We start from the raw sequence: 22,399 nt of genomic DNA, 5'->3' as shown, positions 1-22,399 counted from the left end.
TGATGCCCTAACCGCTTCTGAAGGGCAGCTTGGCACTTTGCATGGCAGCCTCTGCCATAATTAGGTGTGTGGCATACATTGTTATCAGCAGACTACAAATGCTGTCCATTTTCCATACTTATGCATGATGTGAGTGTGTGCCAAGGTAATATGGGCCCACAATATGAGCAGTGTCTCAAAGGTTACATACTCAGACATACTGAGGAGATTTTTGGCACAGCAATTGTGGCTTGCCTTTAGAGGTGGATAAAAAAGAAGCATATCAGAGTCTCTCATCTCTCACATAAACAACGAAACAGTGCAAACTGTGTGGTCGGCTTGAAAGCTGATAGCCTGGCGTGTTAAGCTCTGTATGAGTTGCAGCATAAACAATGACATCATCACAGTGGATGTGTTGTGATGTATGGCGCATGAATGAGCACAACTTAAATTAGGGACAGCAGTTATGTTCTCCACACAGATCTGTGTGTAATCAGCCATGTGTTGCTGGAGATGGAGTTGTGTTGAGGTGAAGGAAGGTGCTGAAGGCAGACACTCACGGACGTCACTGGGCAGGGCAGTGTGGTTTGGCATGGTGGAAGTGCCATAGTCCAAATACGTGCAATGGCTCATTTTACGGTTGCCCTTAATTTGCAGCTATTTGTAAGGGCTGCTCACCCCCTTGGAGCATGTGCGTCACCATGTGTGTAGTGGTGTCTGTGTGAGTGTGTCTGTAAGGGGGATGTTCCCAAATTCAACAAAGCCTTTTCACCCGTGCAAGCACCGGCCACAGAACAGGGAGATTTTCCACAGTGATGATGAATTGCATCCCCTTCTCCTGCTCTGACAGTTGTGCACTTGGGGTCATCTGGCATGGAGGAGGGCTGAGGCTTTGGGACCTCTTGTTGACAGTGTCACTGACTCCATGGAAAAGGAAAGGGAAAACAATCAAAGGGCCTGCCGTCAAAGTTGGCTGCCTCACACCATCAAGCGAGAGAGAGAGAGTTTGTGTGTGTTGGTTTGAATTTGTGAATGCTTAATTAGTCCAGCATGTGCTTCCCATAGCTGGGTGCCCGTGACTGACAGCATGGAGAACTTGGAGGTGACAAGGAGCAGGGGAGGTCACAGGGGAGGGGAGGTGGAGGGGAGGCAAAGGGAACTCTCAGTCCGTCGACCTGTCTCACACAATCTGGAATCACTGCGGCAGCTCGCATCATTCTGCTTTCATCCAGCTTGTCCTGCATTACCTCATAAAAACGCAATCCATCCACCAACTCTGAACTGCCACAATGTGATAATTTGATACTGATAAAAATCTGGTGTCATGACAGTGAAGGACATAATGATGGGCTTAGCCTACAAAGTGGAGATTTATATGGGACCACAGCCGAAGAACAGACTCTACCTGTCAATCACAACAAAAAGCTCATTCTCCAGAGAGCCTTTCAAGTTTAAGTTATCATGTGAGTTTTCCGATCACATTACAGATAATCACAGCATTTTTGCCTATATGTTGCCCAACTTCCCTTCACTTCAACACATGCTGATCTGATAGTTTATACTATAAGCCCTCCGTGACTTTTGCTCAATTGAAGACACTCATTAATCTTCTGTGACCATATAACATCATGCACCTGTCATTTCTGTGCATTGACTTTCCAATTCGGAGCACAGTGTTAAGGGAGAAAAGTGTGAGTGTGTAGCTCTCAACTCGTCCGCCACTACGCCCGCATGTCTTTGTTGTAAATCCGTCCATGTTCTTGGTCCACTTGCCCGGTTATATATGAGTTAAAAAAAAAAATAGACAGCCAGAAACAAGTCCAAGAAATCTCCTGGAGATTCCAAAGCTCTAACTTCGAAGTCTGCTATCTGCGCGTCTGCCGTCAGTTACGTTGGAAACTTGCCATGGAATTCTTCGCTCTCTTAAATTAAACCCTTCACCTAGCCCCAGCTGGTTCACAAAGTAGTGCGAAATGGGAGAGGGGGAGAAAAAGGGAGGGAACGGAGGGAGAAAGTGGATCCGTCTTTTCCCTCCTCACGTTTGGCTTCCTCCCGTTGCTGCTTTTAACACCTCAGGTCTGATGCGCGCTGCCTCTTTGACACTGACAGGAGGGGGAGAGAGAAGAGAGACAGAGAAAGACAAAGAGCATGATGGAGAAAATGGGGGAAAGAACGGGAGAAAGAAAGCGAGAGGCGAAAAACACTGTTTTGATTAATGTCTCTTCTATTGCTCAGATTCTAAAACAGAAGATTACCTTACCTAACCCCTACAGAGAGTGAGTCTGATGTTTCAGTGGTGAGACTGAAACCAGATCCTTCTGTTCACACTGGCTCATATCCCTCACTTGAACTACACCCGAGTTTGAGAACATGACTGGTGACTGAAAGAGCCAGCCACACTGTCTGGCCAGTTTTATCCCAATGTCAGTCTTCGGTTTTAGTACCAAAGCCGACTCCCTGGTAGTGGGCAAAGATCACTGCAAGCTGGTCCAATTTGTCCCTCATCACGTTTTCATTTTACTGGAAAGGAGACTACTCCTTTGTCAAACAAGGTTTAGGCTTACATTTACTGTTGTACCCAAACTGACATCATTCTCAAACCAGCTACAACAAATGAATTACCACAATTGTTTGTGATACCGAATAATTCACTGCTGCACAGAGCTGGATTTCAACTCACAGACCTTCCGATGCACTTGCCACTGCACAGCTGTGAAAGCAAGTGGTCTTCTCTGAACGGAAAATGGCTATTAAACCTGTTTCTGTAACACTTCTTTTTTCAATTTTGGAATTCTTAATGGAGGGAAACTATGATGAATTACAGTACTGCATCAGTTACCTTACACTTTCCTTGGCCCCCAGTTCACTCTCCTGTGTAGTATTGGGTTTCGGTCCCCTCTATCTTCTACTCAGAGCATTCATTTGACCTCTTGGAGTCCAATGTCCGAGGGCTGTTGAGATTTCAAGTCTCTCAGTTTTTCCTGCTGTAGCTTGGGTGTCACCAAGAGATCAGCCACTGCATTGACTTGTCAGCAACCAGCAAGCACAAGCCCATTGGCTGATAAATGTGAGCAGCACCAAAGAAAAGCAGTGATTAGCAGTCAAGGTCAGGGTGCAGTGATTCCAAGTGTGTGGTTCATTACAACAAACAACACCAGTGTAGACTTCCAATAATGTGTGAGCTAAGACAGATCTGTTTGTGTGAGCTGACAAGCTGTAATAATAGCACTCAAACACAAGCCTGCTTATTTGAGCTGACAATTTGGGGTAAATATGGTTAAAACAGAGAGCTTTTGTACAAGCCTCTATCTCTCAAATATACAGTCGGTGGAGGATGCCAAACAAGCAGTGATCCAGAGTTTGTTAGTGTGTGCTCTGATTTTCACCCAGAAAAACATATGAGCTACAAGACAGCATTTTTCACTTGTGAGCGATTTTATTTTCCCAGTGTCTAGTAATGTCGGAAACCAAAGGAAACTAAGCTCTGTGGCAAGTTTCCTTGATGTTTTGTTTCTGTGAACCCGGTGTCCGCCCAAGGCCTACACTCACGGTCACAGACACAGACGCATCCACACACACTGTCTGTGCGTGTGTGCAGATTGACTTCAGGAGGTCTGCATCTTGTCTCCTGATCTCAGATCAGAGAGTTGAGCTCAGTATGGCAGGTGGTGCTCGACCCTGAGCACAACTGCCAGAGCCAGGTTGGGTCATGCACATGTGAGCACAGGTGGGCCAGATGATGGAAGGAAAAGCGAAACCTCTCCACAGTACTGGCTGTCTTCACTCTCTCTCTCTCTCTCTCTCTCTCTCTCTCTCTCTCTCTCTCTCTCTCTCTCTCTCTCTCTCTCTCTCTCTCTCTTTCTCATTCACACAGTTATATTCCTAACACACACACACACACACACACACACACACACAGACAAACACACACACATACCTCAAACCAGCCCGTTATTAACCAGACATTCCATAACCCACTGAACAATTTTACGTTGATTAAATGTTTAAAAGAGGTTTAAATGGCTGTAGACAACTGGGCTAAAACTTGGCTGCATACGGTTTAAAAGAGAAAGTTTAGTAGACGTTTAATGTCTTGGGCCAGAGATGCCCCTGGCCAAATTGGGGCCCGAAGCAAATTTTGTGTTTGAGGCTCCCACTGTTGTACGCTCCCTCCCTGCCTGTAAATTTTACAATAGGCACAAAATCAGAGCATAAAAAAACACCAGCATAACAATCTTTATTACTAAGAATAAATAATATCTGATAAAAAAAATAAATTAAGTAATCAATTAATAATAACAAAAAAAAAAATGGAAATAAATATGTTTTCCAAAAAAAAACTTCATAGAATAATAATCCTTCATAGAATATAATACTTGGAGCCAGACCTTTGTGTCTTTCAACAAAGTAACTTAAGCTGTCCGGCTCTGAGCAGTGATTGGCCAGATGTTGATTGTCAATCATTACAGCGATGCGTGCGCTAGATGACAGACCTCCACTGACTTGACTTGGCGTGTGCAGGCCTCGCAAGCGATGGCTCGGGGGCCTCACAAACTGCTACCCCAGCACAACATGAGGCCGTACAAACAGGGAGGGGCGGCCCTGTCTTAGACTATTTTTTCTGAGCTATATGACAAAAAGCATAAAGAACGAACTGGTGCTTATGAACTTCTTTGGTACATTTGTTTGATATTAACAGTTGTTCATGCGTTACTTATATTAGGAACATTTTGTTTATTACTTTATTTAAAACTCGGGTTGCATGTAGCCAAAAAGAACCTTGGCTGTGTGAGACGCAACATTAAAATTACATCTAGTGCTCAGTGGGAATCTTCTGTGTCTCCAACAAGGAGAGACCAGCCCTTCTCCAGTTTAAAAAGAGAATTTTGAGCCAGACTTCTTGTTTTTACAGGGCTGATGTTTCAGGTGTCTCTTGTAACTATCTTTTTCCTGTCACTTTCTTTTAATGTTCATGTTCCTTATCCATACCCAAACTCCTACAGTATGTGCTGCACATTACAAATGAGGCAGATTCTTTGAGTCAGTGTTAGAAACACTAGGGAAGACAAAGCCCTAGATCACCCTGATTTATACTAGAAGTCCATTGCTGTTGTTATTACTTCGAGTGTGCCTGGGGACGGTTGAGCAATCGGGAAGAATTGAGTTGAAAGCTTCGAAGGAGATGGATTATCCCAAGGACATTTAGCTTAGTGTCTGAGCTCGCATTGCATGCTCAGTGAGTTTGCCAAGAGCTTGGCAAGGCCAGTGCCCACATTTGTTTTGTCTAGGTCATGAAACCCCACACTTCCATCTTTCTCTTTCTCTCTCTCTCTCTCTCTCTCTCTCCCCCTCTCCCAGCACATTCCTCCACCTCCTCAGCATCACTGCCTGCACCCTGCTGGAGCGTCTCCAGGCTCTCACCCTCCTCTCTGATCCCCCTCTTCACTCTGCCCTTGTTCAGCTTGTTTCCCATACTTAGCTGTCCTCACACCAGAGTTTTATTCCTAAAAATGAATTATTCATTCTCTAGTCATCATCTTTGCTCTCACTGCAATGCAAGATCATGGACATACAGTATTTTTAAGTAATATTCTATTCCCAGTGTTTGTAATGTAGGTATGTGCCCGTTTTTATGTATTTAGACAGTAGGATAGCAAACCATCACAGACAGAGAATAAAGGCAGTAGTTTATTTTCAGTGCCTATGGGGCTTTTTTGATGATGCTGTTAAGCTTGTTCCAGTACACAAAGAATATGCAAATTCGTCTGTTTTTTTTTATATATATATATATAAGTGGTAGCATTCATCTATAATTTTGCAGTCTGTCAATTCTTTGTGTTTTGGGCCTGGGTGGTGTCAAGACTCTTGAGTAAACTCACTCTCAAACATACACAACTCATTAAGCTCAACATGTATTTCATAAACTAAATTACACTGCCACTGCCACCAATCTTCTTGCCTGTCAACATTAGATTTAATTCCATATCTTCCCCAATAGTCCTAAATAGGCAACTCAAGCCTGCAACTGGTTTTTCATTTTTTTATGATTGCATATGACTTAAGGCTTCAAGTAAATCAAGACATGATTTATTGCAGAATTAAAGCACAAATTAACTTTAATACTCTAGGAATGTTATCCTGAACACTGTATCAACTGGCCCCGCATCTCAACTTGGAGCTCTCGTCAGAAATATGTTTCAGTCTCCTCCAATTCACGAAGGAATTTGGAAAATGATGCAGGTGGTGAACAGTGCACTCCACATCATTCCTCTCTTTCCCCATTTTTTTCCCTCTCTCTCCCTCCTCTTCCCACATTTTTTGTTCTTGTCAGCAAACAGATACCCAAGCTGGGAAATGACTTTATTCATGCATAACTACCATATGGGAGGGAGGCTTTTTTCCTCTTGTGGATTTCCTAATGACACACCAAACGCTGTTGCACCCTGCAGATTAGCTCCTAGTTCCTGGCTGGTCACAGAAGGAATAAACTGCTCCCTCCAGTGTTTAGAATACGCCATAACCAGCTCGACAGCCCTTTTATACTACTGTGTTTTCCGATAAGCAAGGATCAGCTCTTTTTCCAAACGACCACAGTACAGTATAGTTCATGACCTGAAGTAAGCATGCATATGTGCCACCTTCAGTTTGCGGTCACCTGATGAAAATGTCTTTAGTCTATTTGTGGGAAATAAACATGGGGGAAATAAACATGACATTCTGATGTCAAGTCATGAAGCAATGCTACAGTCATTTTAGATTTTGAATTATTGTAGGTGTGGAATTCATCTTCAAGAAACCGAAGCGAAATAATAGGCTGACTGACCGTGTAGACCATAATGGCAGCTTGGGGCCCTCCACTGCTTTTACATGATGCTGTGCCATATTTTTTCATTTCTATGCAGTAACTCTTGGCACATAGTAACGTATAGCCACACTGTAGAAGAAAATAGGGCTTGAAGAAAGAATCTTTGTTTGCTGTCGTTCACCCATTCTTTTGCCCCCTACAGTAACTCTCTCTCTCTCTCTCTCTCTCCCCCTTTCTCTCTCTCCTTCTCACTCTCTTTCTCTGTCTCTCTGTCTCTCTGTCTCTCTCTCTCTCTCTCTCTCTCTCTCTCTCACTTCTTCAATGCCTGTCTCTACTGTTTCTTTTTCCAGGCTATGGGAGTCTGGGAGTTGCGGGTCCTGGGGCTGGTGGCCTGGGACCTGGAGGCCTAGGAGGGGCTGGATACTTGAAGCCTGGAGCTGGAGCTATAGCTGGAGTTGGAACTGGTGTGGGAGGTGTGTGCCAACATAAGTGTGACATTAGGTTACTGGGCCTCAATGCAATGTGAAAAGAATTAATCATCCTGCCATCCCACCAACCCAGCATTACGTTAAAATGTCCTACTGAGGTTTTTACACCCACAATGTAAAAATCTCGGCCAGTGCAGTTATCTTTCACTCATCCTTTCCCCCCTTTGTCCCATTAAGGTGGCTACGGTGGATATGGGGGATATGGAGCTGGACCTGGGGGCTTTTTCCCAGGGGCTGCACAGAAGGCTGCTAAAAAAGGTACAGCAGATAGCAGATAACGTCTGGAATTCTCTGAGATTGAGTGAGACACAGCTCATAATATAGGAGTAGCATGCTCGTATAAGATTGGTTTGAGCCCCTTACACCCTTATACTGGACAGCTGGTGGTGAGCCCTGCCTTTCACTAAGGGTACTTTAACCCATGCCGGTGTCCTTTCCCCTCACAAAGATACAGCCCTTCAGGACAGGCCAGCTTGAGGGGCACTCACGGGTTCTTTGTCTTGGCTCTTTCAGCTACAAAGGTAACCTCAGAGGACTAAGGTTACCCGTTCTGTGACACTGTTTATTCATTTTCGCCTGGGATTAAAGATCCCTGCAAAGGTGGAAAGGCCATGCTCGCACATCCAGAATTTAGTGTAACATCCTGAACAAATGAGATTTTTCTGTGGTTTATTGTAACCCCTAAAGTCTGAAATTTCTGGATCGGTCTGTCATATAAACATTGCAGTGCCAGAATGGAGTAATGAGATGCATCATTCCTTGAACTTTGGTCAAAATCCGGTCAGTGGTGTCCAAGATATTGTTCGTGACGAATAAAAGGATGGTTGAGCAGACAGAAGGATGGACAGACAGACAGATGGATTGGGGCCAACCCATAGTCTCTTCCCTGATTTCATTTCGCTGGACAACTGGTATCATTTAGTGTGGGTCCAATGAGCAAAAGCAACCAGATAGCCTACAAGCTGTTTGGCCAATGCGTAGAATAGATATGGTTCCTTGTGGAAAAAACTGACTAGCGAGCCAAAGCAGCTGGTGGTAAAACCAGTGAGGCTAATCACATTGCACTGGAGACTCAAAACAATTTCTTTAAGGGGCTCCTCAAATGAGTTGCAAGTGCCAGCTGCTATTCACCTGACTTTCAGGCAAGAATTAACTTACATTTAATTGTTTGCAAGTATGGAGATATTCCAGGAGGTGGACCCGATGCAGCACAAAGGCTGAAGTGTTCCTCTAAGCCAGTGGTTCTCAATCTTTTTGGTTTGAGACCACTTAAAATGAGGTAAGCATAGGCAGAGTGGTGAACAGTTCAACCAAAGATTGATTCATCATTGTTTCATTTGAAACAACAAATGGGTCTACAGAGGAGCAGACCTCAGAGGAGGCCTAGAGGTTTAAGATTATTCTTCATTTCACAAGAGAAAGGCAAAAATGAGAGGAAGAACCAGACAAAATAGAGCTGATAATAAATTGTAGAAATATTGTTTTTCCTAATCCCATAAATCATCTCATGACCCCATAAAGTCTTGTAACCTCCCCTGAGGGGTCCCAACCCCCTGGTTTAGGACCATCCTTCCAGAGGAACACTTAAGCCATTGTAGTCCTTGGAACATTTAAAAGTAGGCATGTCTAGAAGAGTTAGTACTGAAGGATAAGAGGTCAGCAAAGGTTAAAATATCCTTAGGGGACAGTGGGGCTCCCTAGGTGCCATCTAACCCTTTCAACATGAAAGGCATGTATAACAGTTTCAAACCAAACACAACCAATCAGGATGCTGATCCACTTGAGTGCCTTATGTCAAACCAAGTTCAGTAGAGAACTTTCAAATCAGTAATGATATTTTTGCATTTTAGTTAGATTGGTATTTGAGACAACTTGCACAGCATGTTGTACAACATGAAGTTTATTGTTTTGTTACAGGGCTTGTTGAAGCTAAGTGACTGAGGGACCAAACTGAATACAAGAGACTGAGGGATGATTGGTGGTTCATGCTATTATTTGAAACCCACTATTTCTATGTCTTGAACATGAGTTTGACTCTTTTTAAACAGGCCTTGGCCAAGCCCCTGCTAATTAGTGATCAATATATCATCCACGTCAACTGTTACACCACTATGTTCACTGTTGTATCATTCAGGCTACGGTGTGCCAGGAGGTGGAGTGCCAGGAGGTGGAGTGCCAGGAGGCGGCCTCCAGCCGGGTCAAGGTGAGTGGTCAGGAGTCGAAACTGGCCACATACTTTGTATGTGTCTTGCATAGTCTGTGTTTGCTCTTTTGTCACCAAGGAAATGAGGCAGAATCAAGGACATGGAAAAAGAAATTATTAAAATCCTAATTATGAAGGATTTTAATGGTCAAGTCTTACATTTACACATATCTGTGATGATAAATAGTGTTAAATGTTATCATTAGATCCTGTGGCTGTTCTGTTTATAGGTGCAGGAGCAGGTCAACCACAAGGAGGTAAGCTGATTCTCAGTTTGACAAGCTAGAACCATGAAGGGTGCTGAATACTGACACAAAGCTTTATAAGTCTTTGATAGATCTTCATTTTTGTACGTTATGAGGGAGCCAAAATGAATGTTTCACATTAATGTTAACTCGACAGGAAAAGAACTGGTTGCCAAACAAATGTACATTTTTATCATGTACCTGCAAGCCTCGGATTGCATGAGCCTCAACAAAGACAGACATGTCCTCAAAGCATGTGCAGTGTATGTGCACATGATTTACTTTAAATTAGGCAGACTGATCAAGCATGAAGTCAAAAGAGGCCTGTCACTGGCAGGCAGTGCAATATGGCGAAGAGCCTACTCTTAAGTATTGTTTGGCAAATGACAAAACTCCAGTCCGTAAATGAATCTGCTGTTTTCACGACACTCAAAATACTGCAACAAGCCATTTCACTGAGAAAGCACAGTTAAAACAAAACATCGTCTTGCCAAACTATTCCCCACCAAATCTCCCAGGCCACATAGTTACAGGCAGTGCGCAACGTCTGTTCGGCAAAGTATGGAATGTAAGATTGAAAAGGAAGGTTAAACAAATAAATGAATGTATTTTATCCAGCTGCCAAGCTCCCCTACAACTGAAGCTGACAGCTCATTTCCTGCACGAAGGGATTGCCAAAGAAATGAAGCATTTGATGAGGCAAGGCTAATGCCATGCATACTGGCTGTCTCTCCTGATTAGATTAAAAGTAAGCCATGTTGCTTTTGATCATGAGGCTGATGACAGGCTAGTAAGGCCAGATTAGCTGGTCTCAGTACCACTGGTCAGCCTGATGGGTCTGCCTCGCTTCAAAAAAGGTCAGGTCTGGCACAGGCCACAACCTCCTCATTACTCCTTTCCAATAGCACAGGGCCCTCTAGTGGTCATCGGACCTACTTATGTCCACAGACGTATTAATGACTGGTTTAACTGAGTATGAGTTTAACATATCTGGACACTTTATTTAGGAGCAGGGACTGGAGGTTTTGTTATCGGGGCAGGAGGAGGGCCTGGAGGAGCAGGAACTGGAGCTGCAGTGCCTGCTGGAGGCAAGATAGACACACACACACGCAATCTTTAGATGGACATTTGCTATTTTCTTTGAATTGGAAACATGAAATGGAAACATGTTTTTTCATGATCCAAGGTTACAGAGCCAAAATCATGGTGACAGGAGTATGCAAAAGAGCAGCAGAACAAAATAAGATCACTGCCTCAGTGACCTCCTGGATGACCTAAATATTACTTCATCTCTTTTTCAGTGCCTGTTATTCCACAGACAGGTCTTCCCGGAGCTGCTGCTGCTGCTGCTGCTGCTGCTGCTGCTGCAAAGAAAGCTGCTAAAGTGCCAGGTTTGTGTCAGCTCAAACACTCTATTGGCTTTTGCCATAAAAAAAATTTCATAAGGATTTAGGGGCACAAAGTTTGCCTGGCCAAGGCTATTATAAAGAGAGTATATATGCAGACCACAAGAGAGCATCTGCCTATGATTAGCATGCCACACATTTGAATCATTTGCAGTTATTTGCAAAGGCAAACACTGTAAATGTCATGTTGACTGTGACAGGTGTGGGTGTGCCTGGACTTTACCAAGGTGGTGTGCTGCCGGGACAAGGTGTGTTTCTTTGCCAGAAATGGTCTTAGTAATCTTTCTGCTGCTGTATTTCTTGCCAGTGGTTTTACCAAACATTATCCTTCCAAGTACTTTGGTGTGGTGCGGTAGTGTAATTGTGGCCATTTAATCATGCTTGTGCCTCCTTTAGGGTTTGGTGGCCGTGGAGTTCTGCCTGGGGTGGCCATTGGCAATGGCCTGAGTCCTAAATCATGTAAGGTCTAAAATTATTTCAGTATATTTCATTCATGAGTATTGTCTGGTATTTTCAGTCTTTCTCATGGCTGCTGAATGGCACTTGTACCATCTGCATTTGTAGCAGTGAACTTGCTTCAGCTGATTAACTGAAATGATTTCTGTTACACAGTGCCAGGGGGAGCCCAGGCAGGACCAGGAGCTGGTAGATTTCTTGAGCATTATTCCAGTATTACAAACATTATTAGTTTTTTAGAATTAAGTAGGTTGCTTGTTGTCACTAATCAGGATTCAAACACATTTTTTCCCTAAATTTGTAACACTGGAGGCCGTGGGTATGGTGGACCAATGCAACCAGGAGTTTTCCATGGATACCCTCTCAAATCACCAAAAGTGCAAGGTATGTCGTCTGAATCAAGCTAGTAACTCTGCAAAGCTGGTGCATCCTTGTTTTGTCACTGATACCCTGATGGCCACTATTTTGTTTGAACTCCTGACCACTATTGGTGTACAGCTCTTTTTTCTCCAGTGCACAGACAGTCGTATTTGCCTAATGGCCTGACCAAGAGGCACTTCTATGGGTACTCCCCTAAGGTTGTGTATGGTGGGTTTATTACCAATTATGTTTCAACGGAAGAGGAGAATCTGTTTTTGTGGCCCCAGAAAGGACAAACAAATTTGTTTGTTTCCTTTTGTCCTATCCATCCACATACTGATGGCCGCATAATCAGAATAATAACCCCAGTGGCTGCTTTGTAGATCATTTAAAGGAGGAATCCCATTGCAACACAGCTACATTACTAAAGCTCTCTGTGCTTGCCAACTCACCCATTCTCATCAGGGTGATTCTGATTGCCATTAATGAGAAGCAGACCAGGTTTGCAAAAGCTTATTATCATTAAAATGATCTATTTAATTGTTTCTAGCAGGGAAGGGTGCCATGTACAGTATGTTGCAAAGTGAAGTTTTCTATGGCCTCCAATCCACCATATACTCTATACTGTATACATATGGGCTGAGTGAGCTGACACAACTTCACAAAGTTTCCAGCATTAATAAGCACTGATTGGATTTATATAAACATTTGAATTTGCTTTCAAAGTAACATGAACACTGACAATTTTACTGTGTGTTCTTGGTTCGCAATTTTCCTCTCTCATTTTTACGTGGTAATGGCTCCAAAAGTATTCATGTGGCCAGTTAATTACAGTTATATGATGGCCTGATTTGGCCTGCCTCGTTTTTTTTTTTTTTTTTTTATCTTTAGACATTTGGAAACCTACAAAGAACATGCTATATGTTTGATGGTGAAGATGACTATCTAACATCTTATATGTAATGGCTTACTGGCGCTTTAATTAGTTTTGAAAAACAAGTACAGTAAATGTCATTTGGTAAGTAGTGATATTAACTCTTAACTCGAACAAGCTAAAAATCAAATTATGCATTAGTAATAACCTACTTGGTTCAAATCTTTACTATCTTTTGCACTCACTAACCAGTTTAATGTGTTCACATTTGCCATTGAGTACAACTGTATACAATTAGTTTTACATCACTGAAGGAACTGAACATGCAAGGCACTGAACATTTTGCAGCTGTTTTGAGCTGTTGCATAATGTGTGAGATAACTGTCGTTTAACTTACTGTTATTTTAGATACGTTCTTAAAATGCATTGTGTATATACGGATGTGTGCAGAACCACCATTCTGTCTCATGACTCCAGACTGAGTTTTCTGTTTCTTTTCTACTCAGGCGCCCTTGGACAAAAACCTGGTGGTGGCAAACTTCCCTATGGTACAAAACAGATTTTAACATTTTGCAGTGATTTGACACAACTGCAGCATCAGTGGGGATGCAGGAGTTCATAATGTGTCTCATCATAATGTTCCAGGTTATGGAGCCTTTGGTGTTGGCGGTGCTGGGCTTCCAGGTGGAAAAGCTGGCCCTGGGTCTAAGCCTGGATTTCCCACTGGAACTGGTGGGAATTTTACTTACATGCTGTAAAGTGTTGTGGTACAGAAAGGTACAAAGGAACACCAAAATATACCAATATTTTTCACTTTGTACAGGAGTTGGGCCAGGAGGAATCTCACCTGCTCAGGCCAAAGCAGCCAAATATGGTACCACAGTTATTATCAAGACAGTGTTTTCTTGCCAAGACAAATAATAATAATAATAATAATAATAATAATAATAATAATAATAATAATAATAAAAGATACACAGGCTGTGCAACAGTTCTGCTAAACTCAACACTCGTTTTTGATACCCAGGTGGAGCTGCTCCATTGGGTGGCGTCCTTGGTGGCCCAGGTGGTGTTCCACAAGCAGGATTCTTTCCTGGGCAAGTGCCAGGAGGTATGATATCCTACTTTACTGTTGGCAAGACATCTTCTATAATTACAGAAACAAATCTAACTATTCATATCATCTTTCTGTTTTTCTTTTGTGGTTGGAATGAAATACTATTTAATGCTCTAACATATACTTTAATGCATATGTTTAAATATACTACAGCAGGTGTTGGAGCAGCCGCCAAGGCCGCTAAATATGGTGAGAATATTTATGATCTAAACTGCTTAGAAATTAAGACTCCAAATAAGTAGTATAAGTCAGCAATATAAGTCAGTCTCTGCATTTGCATCAACAAACTTGACCTGGTTGTTCCACAGGAGTCCCAGGCGGAGCTGGAGTGGTAGCTGGAGGGGCTGGAATACCAGGCGTAGTACCAGGCGTAGTACCAGGCGTAGTACCAGGTGTAGTACCAGGCGTAGTACCAGGTGTAGTACCAGGCGTAGTACCAGGCGTAGTACCAGGTGTAGTACCAGGTGTAGTACCAGGTGTAGTACCAGGCGTAGTACCAGGTGTAGTACCAGGAGTAGTACCAGGAGGAGTGCCAGGAGGAGTGCCAGGAGGAGTGCCAGGAGGAGCAGCAGCAGCCAAAGCTGCTAAATACGGTATGGCTTATAATTTGCATTAACATTCACATACAGCTTTAGGCCTAGCTTGGTCATGAGCATTTCAAGTGATGGGTAGGCTGGTGTCTATACATAAAGCATATGTGTATGCTTTTTTCTGTACATTTCCAAGGCCAATGTTTAAATATACGGCATGTTCTGATCATGATCATGATCATGATTATGACCATGATCAATAACAGACTGAGCAGACTTCATTTTCTGTACATTTGTCTTCTCTTGTCATCTCATGTCTTGTCTCTTGACTGGTCTTGTCTTGTCTTGTCTCAACCTTGTGAGTAGGTGCACTGGCAGGAGTGGGAGGTGTGGGGGGACTAGGAGGACTTGGAGGAGTTGGAGGACTAGGAGGAGCTGGAGGAGCCGTGCCAGGAGGAATAGGACCTGGAGGGTACTCTGCTGCTGCCAAAGCTGCTAAATATGGTGGGCATTAATACTGACAGTTTCTAATGAATGAGTGAAACTTCTTCTGCTTTTGCTAATTTATTCTGTCAGTTTCCTTTGCTCCAACCTGCTGATTCAGTCCAGATTAACCTGACCACACCACTCTCATTATTCTCACTAGCTTTACCAGAAAAAAACCTATGGTACTTATGTTTACTAGTGGCCAAAGCTGCTTAATATGGTGTGGCATATAATTGGCATTAGTATTATATACAGCTTTATGGCTAGATTGGCAAAGCTAACCCACTACTCTTGTGTTGCACTGTCAACCTTATGAGCAGGAGCACTTGGTGGCGTCGGTGGACTTGGAGGAGTTGGTGGACTAGGGGGAGTTGGAGGACTAGGGGGAGTTGGAGGACTGGGAGGAACAGGAGGAGCAGTACCAGGAGGAGTAGGGCCTGGAGGGTACTCTGCTGCTGCCAAAGCTGCTAAATATGGTAGGAATAAGTGCAGATTGAGTGAATTTCTTTCTTCCTGTGTTCGTTGGTAATGTACAACCCTTTTTGCCCCAAACTCTGCTGCTTCAGTACACATTGATTTGGCCACACCACTCTCATTTTACTAGCTTTACCAGACAAAACTTGTGTGTCTGGTAAATGTGTGCCCTCCACACAGGAACAGGACTTGGACCAGGAGTAACAGGGGTACAAGGAGTTGGACCTGCTGGAGTCAGACCTGCTGGAGTCGGACCTGCTGGAGTCGGACCTGCAGGAGTTGGACCTGCTGGAGTCGGACCTGGAGGATATTCTCCTGCTGCTAAAGCTGCTAAATATGGTAGTGGAAGTAATGCAACGTCTCCCATCTCTTCATACTTTTGCTCATTATAATGTGCGGATGATCACAGATTATGTGTCTTTGCAGCTGCTGCAGCTGGGGCTGGCCTGCCTGTGGGATATGGAGGAGTTCCTGGTGGCGTGCTTGGTGGAGGATACCAAAGGCCAGGTGATAGGCCAACAAAGATACCTGAGGGACAGGAATGGGGTAGAGAGGGGGTGATGGAAAAAGCAGTAATATAGCTGAGCTTAAACCAGCCTAAACTGAGTTCTACACCTTTTCAGGCTGGCATAATGTTTATTACTTGAATTCATAGTATAAAACATCATAGCAAGTGATTAATGACAGGATCTCCCAAAATCATAAATGAGGTTTTTTTTTTTCTTATATGTAAGACATTTTTATTCACATTGGTGGCTGTTTACCCAACTTTTTATTTACATGAGCATGACTGAGTAAAAAGCTTTGGTGGTGTTGAGGAAAAGTTCTGCAGCTATAAGATGAAGACATGTTTAGTGTGCATGTGAATGAGAGGTGTGAGATTTCATCATATGATCATTTACATTTTCCTCATTTATATTTTCTCTATATGGAAGTGGTAAACCTTTCAAATATAACATTAATTACATCTTTTACATCCTCTCTCAGAAAGTTATTACATATTCTTACATGTGATTATATACATTACTTTTACATGTGTGCCAAAAAAGTTGTAACATTACATTGATATTTTCTGTAAACCATCCTAGGATTTGGAGGATATGGAGGGGTGCCAGGTGGGGTAGCCGGAGTTAAGCCACCCAAATATGGTACAATGTCTTGAGTATTTTTCCATCAGTGCTTTATTTTATATAAAACTTGGGCAGTAATGCACAGCATGTTGCTCTTTTATTTTTTTATTTTTTTATTTTTTGGAAAAGTTTCTCATTAGAATGTTTCTGATATTAGTATCTTGTGTTGATGTTGGCTAATACAGTCCTGGGATGAAAATAACACAAGGTGAATAGTTTCTCATCTGCTGTGTAAAAACAGTACAGAACACATGCTGAGTTACATTAGTCCAACATATTGTGCTGGAAATGTAACAAAGCACGCTGGGTTGGGCATAGCTTCATATTGGCTAGAATTCTGTGTTGAATTTATAGTTCACGAAAATTAGAAAAAAAAAAATCAACATATTTTCATGTATTCCACACAGGTGCAAATCCCTCTTTTCCTCCCTGGAAAACAGTATATTTTAGTGGTTATTCATGGCAAACCAGTGGCAGACCATAAATATTCCAACCCATAAATGCCATCACAGATTTTTTAACAATGCCCTCTTTGTCCATCCTGATATATAAAACTGTCTCTTTCTCTGCAAACAGACACTGCTATCACATCAGCATACACCACTGACAACTTTTGAGTAGACCCACTCCATTTTATGTCCCCCTGCAACATCCTGCTTCAACCACAATGTGTCAAATTATGGAAGCGTGATGCTGCCAAATTTTGTATATTGTTCACATAACATTTATGGCTGGATGGACACATGATCATATGCAGCCTTAGTGCCAATATTTAAAATTCTATACTGTATTGAGTGTTTTCCTTTGTTTTCTTTCATCAGGAGTTGCAGGAGGGGCAGGAGTGGTTCCTGGAGTAGGAGGACTGGGAGGAGTGGGAGCAGTACCAGGAGGAATAGGAGCCGGAGGATACTCTGCTGCTGCCAAAGCTGCTAAATACGGTAGCTGGGAAGAACATTTTTATGAAAAAGATATTGCACAACAAAATGTGTACTGTGTTTTTACATCGTTTATCATTTGCATCATAGGTGCAGGTGGTACAGGGGTTCTCCCAGGCGGTGGTATCGGTGGAGGAGCAGGAGGAGTTCCTGGTAGAGTCCCAGTCTCTTTACCTGGATATGGATGTAAGCATCACCCCTAGTTTTTTTTTTGTCGTTGTTTAGATGCAAAAAAGAAGAGTTTTTAAGAGTATGACAAAGTCACAGGGCCTTTTGATCTAACTTCTTTGAGGGGTCTTCTGTTGCAGCTTTGGCGACTGGTGGTGCCAAACCTCCTAAACTTGGTGAGACTGTGATCTAACCTTTAGATTCATTTTAGCTATCATGATGATTTACATGTCTCATGATGTTGCCAGACTCATCATTTATGTAGGCACGCAGCTGTCATATATTACTCTTTCACTTGTTCATTTTATACACAACATATATGTATCTCCTATTAAATACTTATGCACTCAGGAGCAGGCCTAGGAGGAGTCCCAGGAGGAGTGCCAGGAGGAGTCCCAGGAGGAGTCCCAGGAGGAGTCCCAGGAGGAGTCCCAGGAGGAGTCCCAGGAGGAGTCCCAGGAGGGGTCGCAGTACCTGGCATCGGATATGGAGGTCAGATATTGACATTATGACTAAAGAGAAAGTTCTGGAAATGAAACAGGAATCAGCTGTTTCCTTTATATATATATATTAACATGTTAGACAGTACACTGAGCTACAGACATTCCTGACAGTTGATTTTTTTATTAGGTGTTGGAACTGGTGCTGGAGTCAAACCCCCCAAGTATGGTAAGATGTTATATTTGAAATTATGTTAACATTTCTTAATTAACGATAATCAGAATCATCTAAATGTCCTGTCTATCATATAGCATATGCTCATGAGCACCATACTTTGCTTTGCCTTGATTACTTTATTCTCTGTCACCGAACACTGCCTCTGCACTATTGGAGCTATTATTCATCTGCTGCATTCATACTGCACACTTGTTTATATGTATAGTGTGGCCACCACTCCAGGTTATTTTTGTTTTTGTGTGTTTTGTCTGTGGTGTTTTTCTACTGTACATGCTAATTTTTCAGGATTACAGGCTAAACAATTTCTTCAGGCTATTGTGTAGTGTAGTAGTAGGAAGAAACGCATACATAACACGCATTCAGACACATTTACTAATGTCTGTAGACTGATTTTGATTAGGTTTCCTTTAACTGCAATTGTACTTTTTGAGTGCATCTTTCATTTAATTTTTCCACCACAGCAGTTCCAGGAGGAGCAGGATTGGGAGCAGTAGGAGGAACAGGAGTAGCTCCTGCACCAGGAGGGGTTGGAGCTGGAGGTGTGTATCGTGAAAATATAGTATGAAAGACTAATTGTTTCACTGAGGGGTTCATGCAAGTTGCCACAATGAAACTTTTAAATAAGTTTTTTTTTTTCCCAGCAGGATATCCAGCGGGTGTAAAACCACCAAAATATGGTAAGAAGAACCCTGAAATTTTTAAATTGTTAAAATTTAGAAAAGAAGAATCACCCCTTAACACTTAAAATCTGTTAAGAACAGCTGCTGCATAATAACTTTGAATTTTGTGGGCATGTCGTTTTGTTTGGTGATGTATTTTATGTATTTTTATGGATAAGTAGCCAGATGTAGGCATTGTGTTGCCATCTTGAGAAATATTTCATTTGCAGCTACAACTGGATGTAACACCAGAGTGATTCACAACTATAACACCAGGATTTGGCATAAGTCCTGCAAAATCCGAGCCTTCTTTCTAGATTCACCATTTTACACTGATGACAAGCTTGTCTTCTTCATAAAAGAAGACAACACACTGTACCAATTACGCCACTGACTGGAGTCTCAGCAGCACCTCAAAGCAGCTACAAAACATGTTGTGTTTTGACTGAGACTAATCTGTTGACCACTGCTAGCTTATACGCTGCTGGACACATTATAGCCTCTGCCTTTGCTGGTTTCCACCACTTTTGACTAACGGCTGCAATTCTTGCTTTTTCCAAATTGTTCAAGGTCAAGTTCATATTTATTTAGTGCCTGTTAACATAGTTACAGTCTCAAAGGGCTTTACAGGTCCACAGCTGATATAAAGCCACAAAAACCTAAAGCGACAAAAACAACACAACCTGACCTAAATCATCATCGTGAGCAAGAAAAAAAAACTCCTCCCCAAAAATCCTCAAAGGCAGCTAATAGAAAAAAGGAAGAAATCTGTTTGTGAAAAAAATCACTGTCTTGTCACTGGTTGGCCAAACTGTTGAACTAAATAATGACAAGGTGTCAGTAAGGATTCAGGTCGTTTGGGGGATACACCTTGCTGTCGTTCATCGACAACATAGTTTGTTGTCTCCCATAATTGAAGATCTGGAAAGGGACTATGGATCGGGCTCCTTCTGTTTGTTCTTCCATTCAAATTCCCATTGATCCATCCTGTGTGATTTCTGACCCTCTGTTGGCCTGTTTTGGATGAAACTTGTGGGAATGATGTATTTTGACACTGAGGTCTAGGATTTCCCATATAAATCTGACTGGCCCACCACAGCGGGTCTGCATGTTATAAAACACTGCATGTTCTTTGGACATAATATTGGGTTCAACATGCGGCCCTAGGTGTGCCTGGTTCAGGCATCACAGGAGTCGGAGTGGCAGTGCCAGGAGCCACCCCAGGTACAGCTGTCGGTGGCGTTCCTGAAGGTGCTGCTGTTGGAGTACCAGGTGGCACTGGCATCCCTGTGGCGGTAAAACCAGGCAAGGCTTAGTGTACAGATTCAATATTCACTGATTAGCTTGTGCTATTTTTTATTATTTTATTTTTTGACTAAATGTGAACTTTTGGTTGCTCTTTACAGCAAAGGATCTAATACCTAGTGGAACTCCCAGCCCAGGTACAGTTGTAATGTTGCCCATTTCCAAAGGCATTTACTCTACTTTTTTATTAGGATACTTTCACATTAGTAACTCATTTGTGAGGAAAGCTATACTGCCAAAAGCTTAGTTAGATGATGATTCTCTGGTACTTTATATTCATATAGTTTAAATTCAACAGGCGAGTATTATCTGGCAGTCATAGACAACATAAAACCTTAAAGAATAACTTTGTTTGCTTTTAAACCTTCAGAGGCCCACTCAGACTTCCTCAGTAGACCCCTAGCAGGACCTCAGCAATACACAGACAGTTAACCTGCCACATCATTTCCACCACTGTCTGCCATTTGCACTCCACCTTGGGGTCACTGCACCAGGATTGTGCCCCCATTCTCATATGCCCTCCACATTTTCTCTCTCCTTTTCCCTGCCCACAAAACTGACATGTTGTGTGTGCTAGTGCTACCAGCTTTTGACCACCGCTAGCTTACACCCTCCTGGCCGTGGCAGCGCCAGGGTCCACCTTATGGCTCCTGCCTATGCTGGTTTCCCACCACATTATGTCTGTTTCAAGCACAGTGGATGAAATTGGAACCTGTTGTCTTTTGGCAGGGCCCACGCCTATTGCCACAACTGGCAAGGCCCCAGAGGTCCCACAGCCCAGTAAGACTTGTTGTTTGCATGAACAACCTTTGACTTTGAAATGAAATCTGTGGCATCTAATGGGGAAAATAAGTCAATTTGCAAAATTTTATCCATTTTATTATTCTAATACTTTTGGACAGTCCAGTTAGTTCTTGTGAACATGAATGCTTCCCCCAAGAGCAGACACCAGAGAGTCACTTACCTTTCTTGTAAGTGTGTTAACCACTTTTAGGGGACAAAGTTGTATTTTCTGTAACACAACTGATAACATTACAAAGGGCAATAAGCTCATTTGGGTATAAAAGCCCAAACAATCACTCTGTGGGTCTACTAAACTATACTCCAATTCATTATCTTTGGTGCTGCATCCAGATTTTTCATCCTAATGGTTTGAGTCCAAGCTCTCTTTCTCTGATTTCTGCCTTTTGGAGAGTCATTCATCTTCTTGAATACTGATTGGACTGTCTCTGACTATTTCACTTAAATTTAGGGATTATAAGCGCTACATGGGTACTATTTAGTACCGTATGTCAGTATTTGATAACATATAGCTCAATGAATAAGGCATTTACTGCCAAGAGCACTTCAACAAATTCCTTCCTAAGAATTTTATTGTGTGCCCTGTACGATAAGTTTATCTAAACATGGCAGCTGCACTGAACTGCCAGGTGTCATGTAATGCTCTAAAAGGTGTTGGTATAACCTGTCTGTGCCCCACCGAATATTGAATCACTTACAGCCTCAGGTTTTCTCTTTTTCTAAACCATGTTTTGGTTGCACACTGCCTTTCCTTTTCACTAACAGCTCACTGCGCTTGATGCATCCCGTTAATGCTTGTCATAGCTAACATTTTTGAATACCTGACTCATAATTTCTTCATTGTGCATAGTCTTTAAAGAGGTAGTGATAGTTTGATGCTGGATGGTGACCTTTCCTGATCCAGCTGCTCTTAGACAATGTTTGCAAATCTATATTTTGACAATGTAGATGCTTGCACTCGGTTACCTCTCTTGAAATAGCTGTAGTCTTACATTATTTGCAGTTCTAGAGCAGGGGATTTTTTTTTTCTTTGGAAAATTTCCAGTGGTTAAATTTCATGCAACTGAAATCATTGTTGTCATAAAAGTGAAATGGTATCAAGATGTGATCGACTGTGTAATTTAATATGTAGGCTACATTACTGGGAAGCCCCTGCTTTAGAATATTACCTTGCAACCAATTGTTTTTTCTGTATGTCTGCTGTTTTTGACATGATTTTCTACCTATTTCTATCAATGTTTGTTTTGTATTGCACTGAAGGTTATGTGCTGCCAATTTGTTGCTATGTTTGATATTCCCA

General features: G+C 42.4%; 1 protein-coding gene across 1 annotated transcript in view; it reads left to right on the top strand.

Annotated features, from left to right (window-relative positions):
* The window catches only part of elna (elastin a), a 55,346-nt gene that overhangs the window by 19,873 nt on the left and 13,074 nt on the right, over positions 1-22,399 (top strand). The window contains exons 6-33 of the mRNA XM_030066375.1: positions 7,135-7,257; positions 7,450-7,530; positions 9,407-9,475; positions 9,706-9,732; positions 10,728-10,808; positions 11,022-11,111; positions 11,327-11,374; positions 11,523-11,585; positions 11,739-11,771; positions 11,895-11,966; positions 13,323-13,364; positions 13,462-13,548; positions 13,640-13,690; positions 13,844-13,927; positions 14,087-14,122; positions 14,242-14,526; positions 14,830-14,967; positions 15,270-15,425; positions 15,604-15,762; positions 15,850-15,930; positions 16,512-16,571; positions 17,375-17,491; positions 17,579-17,674; positions 17,797-17,832; positions 18,008-18,148; positions 18,287-18,325; positions 18,796-18,873; positions 18,979-19,011. Coding sequence (XP_029922235.1) covers positions 7,135-7,257; positions 7,450-7,530; positions 9,407-9,475; positions 9,706-9,732; positions 10,728-10,808; positions 11,022-11,111; positions 11,327-11,374; positions 11,523-11,585; positions 11,739-11,771; positions 11,895-11,966; positions 13,323-13,364; positions 13,462-13,548; positions 13,640-13,690; positions 13,844-13,927; positions 14,087-14,122; positions 14,242-14,526; positions 14,830-14,967; positions 15,270-15,425; positions 15,604-15,762; positions 15,850-15,930; positions 16,512-16,571; positions 17,375-17,491; positions 17,579-17,674; positions 17,797-17,832; positions 18,008-18,148; positions 18,287-18,325; positions 18,796-18,873; positions 18,979-19,011 — 2,406 coding nt within the window. The remainder of the gene's footprint in view (positions 1-7,134; positions 7,258-7,449; positions 7,531-9,406; positions 9,476-9,705; positions 9,733-10,727; positions 10,809-11,021; positions 11,112-11,326; positions 11,375-11,522; positions 11,586-11,738; positions 11,772-11,894; positions 11,967-13,322; positions 13,365-13,461; positions 13,549-13,639; positions 13,691-13,843; positions 13,928-14,086; positions 14,123-14,241; positions 14,527-14,829; positions 14,968-15,269; positions 15,426-15,603; positions 15,763-15,849; positions 15,931-16,511; positions 16,572-17,374; positions 17,492-17,578; positions 17,675-17,796; positions 17,833-18,007; positions 18,149-18,286; positions 18,326-18,795; positions 18,874-18,978; positions 19,012-22,399) is intronic.

The sequence above is a fragment of the Myripristis murdjan genome, chromosome 13 (genome assembly GCF_902150065.1).
Source record: "Myripristis murdjan chromosome 13, fMyrMur1.1, whole genome shotgun sequence".
NCBI lineage: Eukaryota > Metazoa > Chordata > Actinopteri > Holocentriformes > Holocentridae > Myripristis > Myripristis murdjan.
The sequence above is the reverse complement of the archived record's forward strand: the minus strand, read 5'-3'. Positions and strand labels throughout refer to the sequence as shown.